General features: G+C 44.7%; 1 protein-coding gene across 1 annotated transcript; it reads right to left on the bottom strand.

Moving 5' to 3' along the window:
* Positions 1–6,521: 6,521 nt before the first annotated feature.
* On the bottom strand, positions 6,522–9,022 carry LOC111850567 (dual specificity protein phosphatase 18). Its single transcript, XM_023824566.2, has 2 exons — positions 8,139–9,022; positions 6,522–7,320 (listed from the first exon to the last, which is right to left on the bottom strand). The coding sequence occupies exon 1, from the start codon at positions 8,700–8,702 to the stop codon at positions 8,145–8,147; it is 558 nt and encodes a 185-aa protein (XP_023680334.1). The 5' UTR covers positions 8,703–9,022; the 3' UTR covers positions 6,522–7,320; positions 8,139–8,144.
* Between the last annotated feature and the right edge of the window lie 2,432 nt (positions 9,023–11,454).

An 11,454-nucleotide genomic window follows, 5' to 3' on the forward strand; every position in this document is an offset into this window, starting at 1 on the left:
TGAGGACATAAAACTCATGAAAAAGGGACATGTTTTGGGTGAAAGAGTTTTGTGGAAGACATGAGGGTGTAGCTTTATTGCCTGAAACCTAATACTCAAGTGCTTTTTCATCTTAGCTTTCCAGACCATATATACAGTATAAGCTACATACTGTGTACCCTGTACATCGTGTAATACAGTGGTACTGCTCCATTGCAGTAAGTTGAGTTGTCGTGTCATTTTAACATCTCAAAAGATCAAAGTGACAGGTATATTAAGTATATTGGCCTACTGTAAGAACAACTGGCTGATTAACTAATGTCCCCTGAGTCACCTTCTGACTTAGGGTGGTGCTATTTGTACATCACTTTGTGTCCATTACCAGTAAAGCCGCTCATTTTTGAGTTCCTTACTCAGCCCCAACGATTCTAAACTACCCATATCGAGACTATTCTTTGTTTATATTGTCATTTTCAGGGCTGAAATTGGGCTAATCTAACATTTCAGGCCCTTTCTGCACCCCATTTCCAACAATGGAGTGTATTTTCGTAAATTTTGTAACACTGGAACTTGTATGGTGTTACGCATAATCATTTTATATGTCTTGTGAAATCAGAGAGTGCTCAGTTCGGTGAAAAAGTGCCGTAAGACACAGACAGTGAGCTTAAACCAGCATGGAGGCTGTTCCTCAATGTTCCATGCAGCTGTGAGGGTTGCTGTTTGGGCCAGACCCTACGAGGTTCTGCCATGCAACGGAGCGTATCGAAATGAAGTTGCTCAGTCCAGGGCTTGCAGCTGTCAAACTGTAACAGGAGTGTGTTCACATTTGGAAATGGCTCCGAAGCAGGTACACCTAGAGTGGCAACATAGGGGATGAGGAGTCTGCATTGTAGCACCATATATGTACAGCTTCTTCACATGTGCAGCTTGTATGTTCTCCTCAAGCTTGTTCCTGTTCCCTCCTGGCATTTAAGCTGCCTCCCACAATCCCAAAAATGCAAGTGATTCCAAATAGGCCATGATGTGTGATTGTGCGTGAGTGTGCTCCTCGATGGACTGGTGCCCTGCGTGAGTGTGCTCCTCGATGGACTGGTGCCCTGCGTGAGTGTGCTCCTCGATGGACTGGTGCCCTGCGTGAGTGTGCTCCTCGATGGACTGGTGCCCTGTCCAGGGTGTGGTTGCTGGGAGAGGCTCCAGTCTGACTATGACTCTGCACCGGATAAAAAGTTATGGAGGCTGAACAGATGGATTCTTGAAGCCATGAAGCAGAAAAAGTTTACCACAGTTTTACTACAATTTCTGTACATGCTGACTTGTAAGTGTAGATGTTTAGCTTCATAGTTCATAGCTCATTTAGGGCACCGAGCGACATACTCTGTGACGTCTTTGTGAGCAATGACTCAATAAACCCAAACATCTTGCCGCATGTTATCAGCGAGGGTCAATACAGTAAGAGCCTGAGCAGGAAGATGTGAGCGCAAGCTGAGTGAACATTAACCCAATGGCTGTCAATCAAGGCATGTGCAGGAAAAACCAAACAGGAAGCATTTTGCCTGGTCTACTGTTGGAGCAACAACAAAGGAAAACCACCGACAAAAAGGAAGTGAAAGCAGAGAAAAGTAATTTACATATAACTAAAACACTATTTTTAATCCGACCTACTTTAAGCAGCTGTTATGAAATGACTTGTAATGCTTATATGTAATACGTACTCAGGAGTTAACTGAACTGTCTTGCATACATCTGTGTGGAACAGGGCTTGTGGTTTTCATATGTAGCTTTCCACAGAAAGCAGGAAATTAAAGAGGAACAGGGCAGTAATCTGTAAGGACAGGAGGTGTGAGAGGAACAATAACAGCAAGCAGGAGGAGGTTGGGAGGGTCCTCACCACCCCACCTGCCTTTCCATGCCAAGCCTCACTGCATGTCTGTCGTTGGGTTTTTCCAGTGGTGTCCACTTCTTCTTCCTTGTGTGACTCCACTCTGGGATGGCACAGTCTCATAAACACAAGGGTGCATGAAGACGTGGATTCTTCAGGTCCAGAAAGTAAACCAGTCCAGCATAAGGTGTCACAGTCACAGAGAACTCAGCTGGGTGGTTGAAACAAAATCTTGGTCTTTTTTAACTTTCTGGACTTGAACTATTGTGCCAGAACTGCTTATTGTTGAGGAAAGCATAGAGCATGAGTAATGGTGTAGGACAGAGTTTCATGGGGAGGGGGGGGGGGGACCACAGCTTAATTATTTAGGTACAAACATCTATTTATAGAGGGGTTAATGAATCCAAATTTAAATATTGAGGGGTTCACGTCCCCCTGCCACCCCAGTTCCTATGCCCCAGGGATCAGGGCAGGCGGCACCGTGGATCCTTGGATGAGATACTAGCAGTTATCATGCTAATTATGTTGTTCTGTTGCAAGTTCAGCATTCAGTTATTGCTCTTGTTTTAAAAACAATTTCAAAATTTTTCCTAGTAATAACTTATATTTCAGTACTATTTGAATAGGGAACAGTAACTATGACATTTATAGAGTATTTTACAAAGAAAAATACCCAGAACAATAAAATCTGAGCACACAATAATGAAAAATTCCCAAATAAAATTAAACCCAGACATAAAGGCAACAACGTTACGTGCTTAACTTGGGAAAACATGGGAATTCCTCCCACATGCCACAAATAGCAGCAGTGCGGGTGAAAGGGCACCTTTAGTACATGGCCATACAGTACCTATAACACCTGACTTCTTTGCAAAGCATTGCTTAGTGGAACTGTGCCTATGAAATGAGGAAACAAAATACAAAATGCATTTAGACTAGAGACTCGAGGTCCAGACCTATTTGACGGATCGGGTATCGGCAACACGTAATCCAAGCCTCAAGCCTTTTCCTTATAATGAGCGTCAATGGAGGGGAAAACGCTTAATGTGTGGGGAAGATGGTGGCACAGGAGGTAGTGCTATCGTTCGGTAACTGGAAGGTTGCAGGTTCGATCCCTGGTTTCTCCTGACTCCATCAAAGTGTCCTTGAACAAGACACTGAACCCCAAATTGCTCCCGGTGTGCAGGTTGGTGCCTTGCATGGCAGCCTCCGCCACCAGCGTGTGAATGTGAGGCATAAATTGTAAAGCGCTTTGAGTACTCGTAGGAGTAGAAAAGCACTATATAAATGCAGTCCATATTCCTAGCATTTCGGTTTAGATTTTTTGTCAGGTGAAAGTCTTTATGACCAGATATATGCGTGAGAATTTTGGTGATTTTTGGTGGCTGTCTTGGTACTTAAAGTTACATTAAGCATTTTAGAATGTCCCGAGTGGAGCCGGATTCTGTGACGTGATGATGAAGGGGGGAAGAGAGAGAGAGGGAGAGAGAGGAAAAGAAAAAAGAAAGAAAAAAGGAGAGAAAAGGAAAAAAAAAACAAAACAGATAATCTGCTTCCATGTCTGCTGAAAAGACAAAGACAACATACAACACCTGTACTAACCACAACAACCATCAAACTTTAAATGTTATTGAACAGTACACACAACCCGCATTACAACACATGCCCAGAAGCAACAGCCAGTCAAGACAGTGTGTGTCCGTGAGCACGTGTCTGTGAGCACCTGTGTGCACACCTGTGTGTGTCAGCGCGCTGGTGTTCCTAAGGTTTCTCCATGTAACTGTCTAGTAGTGTGTGTGGGGAGCCACAGCCCCGCCCACCCAGGACATGAAGCCGACATGGAGGAGACCCGGGCCCCAGACATCCAGAGGCCCCTCAGGGCACGGGAACCCCAGGAGGACCACCGCAGGGACGATTGCAGCCCCCACCCAGAAAAAGGCAGAGGAGTGCTCCGGAGGGGGGCCATCCGGCAGCCACATCGCAGGAGCCCCAGGGGGCCGTGGCGACGAGCACGCAGGCTCCGTCGGCGGCCGGCCACACCAGGGCAGACCGGACCCCGGGCCCAGAGGACCAAGGGCCCCCCCACCCCCCAGCCGGGACCCGACAGAGCCGGAAGGACCAGGCCCCGACAGGCAACCGCTGAGAGTGAGCCAGCACACACCAGAGCATCCAGCCCCGGACATCGAGAACCACCAACGCATCGGCAGCCGGGGGCCCCATCCACCAGCAGGGAGTGTGGTGGGGGGGAATAGAGCCTGAGATGTTATTTCAGGTGGAGTCTAAGACCCAACCTGACACATGCGTATAGACAAACAGGCGCACACATACACAAGCATATGTTCCCGCCCTCATGCGCACATAAACAAATATTCACCCATGCGCCCAACATGAAGACACAGAAATGGACGCCGTACACACACTCACACTCCCCATATATACTCTATACTCCGAGATCCAGGCACCACCACCCCCAGAGTGGCAAACCGCCACCAGACCCCGGAGATGGACCCCTTTTTTCCTCTGGCGTGGGGACAAGAAGACCACCCCGGACCCTGCAGCAGCCGAGAAGCCCACCAGCCCAGACCCCGACCGGACGGCCTGCTCTTCATAGCCCCCGGCTCCAGATGGCGAACAGAGAACGGGGGTGTGAAAAGACCCCATGCTTCCCTCCGCCCGCTCATATGTGGTGTTGGTGCGTGTTGTTCTAAAGTGCTTTAAAACAGGGGAAGGGCAAGGTGCTAACCACCCTCTGCCAATCAGCAGCTGGTGTCAGCTCGGCCCCTCCCCAGAACCCTCAGTGTCTATGTGCAACTTAAAATTGAGAAGTGGGCATTGGCACCAGAGGTAAGGCTGAATGAACAGACCGCCCTCTGGACGCCATTCCGTGTGCCCACCCCCAAGGCCCTAAATGTATGTGTCATGAGAGAGTAAGTAATGAGAGTGTCTAAGTTGTGATGTGTGATTGAGATACAGGTGGTCACAGGGGGACAGAGGAGGAATACCTCCCCTGCATCCCAGCGACACACCTGCACCTCAAAGCCCTATATGTGTGTTGGTGTGATGGAGCGGAAGGAGGGAAGCATTTACGGATGGGGAGGAAAGGATCGGGGGGGGGGGGGGGGCAAAGTACCCCCCCTCTGGAGCCAGCTCCACTGCTGACCCCCATAAGCACCCCCGTTCCCCGAAATCCACCCAGGGCGGGGGGCCCAGGCCCATCCAGTCCGGGGCCCAGAGCAGCGGCACCACCGGGCACCACAGAGCCCGGGGCAGCCAACCAGACCCCACCACAGAGGGAAAACTACACCCACCACACCGTTCAGTCAACTCCCAGACTACATAAGACAATAGACACCCAGGTTGGGTCCATTCTCCTCCTCTATTGGATTCCACCCCCCCTCCCCACCCACAGAGTGGATAACAACCTCCCCGCCAGCTAAAGAGGCCCTCAGCCTCACCGACGTGCCGAAGGCCCCTGCGCCGGGGCCGGGCCCCAGTGCACGCGCCAACCCACACCCCGGCGACACACCCACCAGGACCCAAGCCCCCCCGGCCCAGCCGGAACCCCAGCCCGGAGGCAGAGTGCCCCCAGAACCCCAAGCCCGCCCCAGACTCACCCAGAAGCAGCACGGCCAACAGGCCGGTAACCTACGTCCGCCGGCACAGGCTACCCCAGCAGTGCTGCATGCAGCCGCCAGAAAGACGCCACCCAAGAGCCACCAAAGCCCCATCCAGGCCAGGGCCGCAGTCCTGACACTTTGATAAGTCCTCACAAATCCTGCGCCAGAACATCTGAGCAGGTGGACAGAACCAAAGAGCATGGATGTAATTGTCAGGTGTATCCCCTTGACAGCGTGAGCAGTTGTTAGAAGACGTAAAACCCATCCTGAACATCCGATGCCCTGTATAGTGCACTCTATGCAAGATTTAGTATTGTATTAATTGTAAACTGGGACTTTCAATCAGTTCAAAGGTTTTTAAACATATCTTAGACCAGAAATTGTGGTCCCAGCTGATTGATAAATCTGCCTCCCATCCTAATATCTACTTCTAAAGATTCAGCAATGGATAGGTTAAATGCCTGGAGAGATGACATAACTGAAATGGATTGGAATGGGGCCTGTTTAAAGGCACAAACACAAACAATAAATACAAGGTTTAAGCTCCTCCAATATAAATGGTTGATGAAGACGTACATGACTCCTGTCAAACTTCACCATATGTCTGGCAACATTCCAGATGTTTGGATAACAAGGGAACCCTTCTTCACTGTTTATGGGAGTGTCCAAAGATTCAGAAGTTTTGGAAGGATGTTATAAATTGTCTGTCAGAAGTCTTTTGTATTAACATACCACCAACTGCTAAGCTATGTATACTTGGAATTTATCCATTGAACTTTATAAAAATGCAGAAACAGACTAGGCTGCTGGACTTTGTAAGAGTGTAGAGGCACCTTCTATGAAACAGTGGATAAGGGGACTGTCAGAGTGCCTTGGTCTCGAAAGACTAACATACATTGCTAAGGGGAATCAGAAAGAGTTTATTCATCTCTGGGAACCATATATGAGTATTATAGAATCTGGAATGTAAATTATTTATTTATTTTATACATTTATTTATTTATTTGTTATTATTTTTTTTATTTTTAAGGGTGACCCTTGTTACATTGAAGTTTACGTAGACCTATTTTATTTTATTTCAAACTTTTGCATTGATTTTATTTTGCAAAATTATACATTGAAATGAGGATTGTGCAAATGTGTGTGAGTGTGTGTGAGTGCGTATGTACGTGAATGTTATTGGTTCTGTTTGTGATGTGTTGCAATAGTTTCATTGTTTTGTAATGCAAACAAAAACCCAATAAAAAAATTATAAAAAAAAAAGATGTGAAAGACTGATAAAGTCATACAGAAAATGATTGCACTAAAATGAAAAGGGGTTAAATTGTCATTCTTTCAATGTGTAGCTGTATTTCTTAAAATGTAAAATTTCACAAGTAAAACATACATTGAACAGTAACACAAAAAAAACATACAAACGGCTTATCCACTAACTGAAGGATGGGCAAAGGGCCCCTGCAGATTTCTGGGGCTTTGGCAAGGGTACTGAGCTCCACAGAATGGGACTCGTCAGTGGTCTACTTGTTAAAGCAGGGTCAGGGTGTATCCTAAAGAAGGACCTCACGATTGACCCCCCTCGCTGTCTGTCTGAGGAATATGATCTGACCCCTCCTCCGTAAGATGATTTACAAAGGGATGGCCTGCATCCCTCCCTCTCTGCAGCGCCATCTGCTGTTGGCTGCAGGCTAAACAGCGCACTTGTGGGAAACACAGAGGCCTCCTGGCATCATCTATATATCTGCCTCACAGCGTTGCAGCAGAGGGAGCAACTCAGCTGGTCCCTCGAGGCAGTGAACTTGGAGATATCTTCAATCGACAAGAGAACCCAGAAAAAATTTCACAAGCCTGCAATTAAAAAAAGACAAGTGCAAGCTCAGAGTAAAGAAAAAAAAAAAAACTTAAATTTTAAACAAAGCACTGAGAGAGAAAAAACATCAGTGTACACTCTACAGTTCCACTACCACCTTCACCAGGTTGAGTCCAGGGATTGACTCACACCTCTGTTCACAATAAAAAGCCTCAGAGAGACTCCTTGACTGCATAATGACTGCACACTTCTCATCATGCATCACCAGCTTAACCGCTCTATTAGGTCAGCCTCTGCCCTTGAGCTGGCTAGCCCTCCCCTCACATGTCCAAATTTCACACATGAAGAGAAAAGAGGTCTGCCCACCAGTACTTAATTAACATGAGGACATTCCATATAACTAAATGCTCCCAATGTGTGAACACTGCACTGTGATCCAAGTTAGATGTGTTAATTTAAAGAGCCCCGATTGCAGCTGGTGACCCAGGACAGCACCCATTGCTGTATGAAAGATAACCTGCATTACTGCATTACCCGTGGGCAGATATTCCTCTAACATAAGTGATGTCTGCATGGCAAAGATGAGAAACTTTAATAAAAGGGGAATTCCTCAAGGATAGCATTTAATATGAACAAATTTTAAATATAGTACATTAATCACAAATCTTCTACTAACTTAATTCACTACAGTATAAACAAAGACTATGTAAGAAACTGTAAGCAACATTGGTATGTTATGCAGACCAAATCTGATACTTGACAAAGCCATTACTTCCAACAGAAGTAATGCATACGTGCAGTAGCCAGCAGTTAAGATCAATATCGCGTAAAAGGACAGGTTTTAATGAGTTCTTACTTAATATTAAAAAGGTATCAACCCCCTTGTTTCTCCTTCATATAAATCTGGCACTTCTCCAACAGGGGACATGAGCATTTTTACTGTTTCTTTCCCATGAATTTTGAACTCGTAGTCAATGAGCTGCTTCCAGAAGCCGGCATTGGGTCTGATGATCGGTCGGAGAGACTTGACTCGACGATGGGCCTCCACGAGTGTCATGCCGCTGTGTCTCATCAGGTAGGCGAGGCAGAGCGCCGCCGAACGGCTCACACCAGCCTTGCAGTGCACCAGAGTACGTCCGCACTGCTCTGCAACCCGCTGGATTTTATCAGCCACCGTGTCGAAATGATCGCCGAGCCGGGCGTCCGGCGAGTCAGCCACGGGTACCCGGACGTATTCAACTTCGGGTACGGGGACGCTGGTGGCGTCTTCGGTGGCGTTAATAATGCAGGTGATCTTGCATGCAGACACCATCACGATGTCGTTTGCAGCCCTGCTGTTGCTCAGGTACAGATGATCGGTTATCTGCACCAAACCCGCCAGCTTTGGCGTACCCGAACGGACCGTGGTGCCGGTGGTCATTGAAGTAAGCAACTAGTACTGCAGGTGGATGGGCAATCAACCATGCAACCGCGTAACGGTAGTCAGGCTGCTGAGGCTGGTAAGCACATTGTTTCTCTAAAGGAATTCCAGTTTATGCAGTTCACACAAGACATTCATAGTACAAGCAGGCGCAAAGTAACGTGCATTTGTACCAAAATGAATTGGAAACATATCGTAGAGTCACTTCACATAAAAGTAATTTTACTTATAAGACGCAACTTACGGTATCATTTTAGTCCATTGAACAAAGAAGTTAGAAAACATAACCTGTTTGCTTACAACGTATCTTATTCATTAACTACGAGATCTGCAAAGGTTCAAAATTAGTTAAAGGCGTTTTCGTTAAGTCTTAATCAGTGAAACATGCAGCATAAACCAGACTTGCGCGACCACAGGGGCCGTTTTGATTATTCTTTTTTTAAAATTATCATTAAATTTAGCAGATTTTTAATAGTGATAGTAATACATTATGTTGCGTTTCAGTAACCCAGATACGCTATATAAGAAAACAAGGCACAGTGAGTGCAATAAACACAGAAAACAACAAGCAACAAGGAATAAAAGCAAAATGCCATAAACAGTTAAAACGAGCTAACTATAGATTAGACCCAGATTATACATTCTTTCCTTCTCATCACATTCTATTTATTTGAGCACCGTTTATAAGCCTTACATTCAAGCATCACAAAATGTGGATTTTCACTTCTTCACAAACTTTTTGTATGACCCTCCGTTTTTTCCTACTGTAATGTTCGTATCTAATACAGGCAATGCTGAACACATTGGCAAAGCAACAGCATGTCAAGCTATCTGCAAAGTATATGCTTAGGGCTCAAAAGGTTACTGATATTTCTGAGGTTTTTTTTCCCTTGGACATAAACCTCTGAATAATTAAGGAAGAGATCCATTAAATTGCTGGCCTGTCATTTATTAAAGACATGTTTATTAGTGCTTAGCTATTTTGCCCTTTGAAATAATACATTTTGTCCAGTGAATGCCTTGCTGCAGTTAACCTACAAGAGCACGGGGCTCTGCCATGGGCGTAAATCCCGGGGGGGACGGAGGGGACATGTCCCCCCCTATCCGAGGGTTGTCCCCAGGGGCGGATTAATCCGCCCCTGGTTGTCCCTCCCCCCAAAAAATTATATATATATATAAAAAAAATCGCACTATCTATGGTGAAAAATATATGTATGTATACCTAAAATAATTCTGTAAGTAGAAAAAAAAAACAAACGCAAAAAATGCATTAAGAAACGGTTGAGTTCCCCCTCCCCTTCCTCATAGTGGTTTGGCCAACTGCCTGCTTTCCCAGTTCATCTCACCTACTCTACACACACGAGTCAGGTGTGTGGCTGCGGCTCAATTAATGTTGAACTCCAGTAAGTAGGGTATTTTATTCACTTTAAATAAAGCGATTCTCTTTAATGTAGTTGATGCAGACTCATTCATAAATTAGTTGCGGCAAAAATGCTGATTACCGATGTAATTTTCCATGAATCTGCTATATTAGCGATTAAAATATTACTTATCTAGTTAACGTTAGCTTGTTTACAATAGCTTGTTGCATAGTGCACTGCAACTAACACGCCAAATCCGTTTCCCATGCATTGTTTTATTTGTGACGACTTGGCATAATGTTAACTTAACATTAACGGCCACAATTAGCATATTGTTTAGCTGTGCATTTACTAAATGAGCACTGTGCTACGTCCGAACTGACCCCACTGTATTTTTTTGTATAATCAATTTCTATTATGCATTTAAACAGTCATGTTTAAATTTTATTGTATGTTGATGGCTTGACTGTAAACAACATGACAAACAATGCAATAAATAGTTTTGAAGAAAAATCTGCTTTGTCATTGAACCTGAGGAAAAACTTTGAAAATAACCATAATGACGCAGTCTCCATGCTACAATAATAATGATAGAAGCAAAGTTTTTCATTGTGGGGACATATCTTTATAAGTACAATTTGACTGTATTATTTGTGTCCCCTTCAAAAATTGCTCATGAGAAATTTTATATTTATTGTCCCCCCCTACTGTTAAATGAAATTTACGCCCATGCTTTGAAAATATCAATGTGAAAAAAATATAATAAAATTATCTGATAAGAACCTTCAAAACCCAGGTCAGAGAGGGGAGCAGCTGCGGTGAGACGGGCAATTATAGAAAGAGATTCTGCAGACATAGTTGATGTTGCCCATTATCATGATGTATGTAATATGTCTACAATAACTTACTCATCAATATATGTACAATATGATTTATTTAAGATTCCTTAGAATGAGAATTGATTTGAAGTTTTAATGCTTTCACTTTTCACTCTGTTGAACAATCATGGTATATGTTTACATTTAGTATTGGTCTGCTATTTAACTGTTTGCTTTTTTTTTGTCCACATTAATACTTTGGGTATAAAACATAGTTTTAAAATGTTCATTAAAACTAATTCTATTGCAGTTGCATTCCTACACCAGTGAGTCTGAAGCCAGCCTGAATGGGAAGCTGGGTGGAAAGGAACAGAGAATGGAGCAGTTACAGAAACAGCTTAGAAGCGTCAAAGACAGGAACAGAAGAGACAGAAAGAAATTAGTGAGTCTGTTAACTGAACTGAAAGAGAGAAACATGCTTAATGATGAGCTGTAACAGAAACTAGAGCTTTATTCAGGTAATTTTGTGAGGAAAGTACATTGAGAATTAAGTTATAGTCCTTATGGCTATTA

Source organism: Paramormyrops kingsleyae, chromosome 2 (assembly GCF_048594095.1).
Source record: "Paramormyrops kingsleyae isolate MSU_618 chromosome 2, PKINGS_0.4, whole genome shotgun sequence".
NCBI lineage: Eukaryota > Metazoa > Chordata > Actinopteri > Osteoglossiformes > Mormyridae > Paramormyrops > Paramormyrops kingsleyae.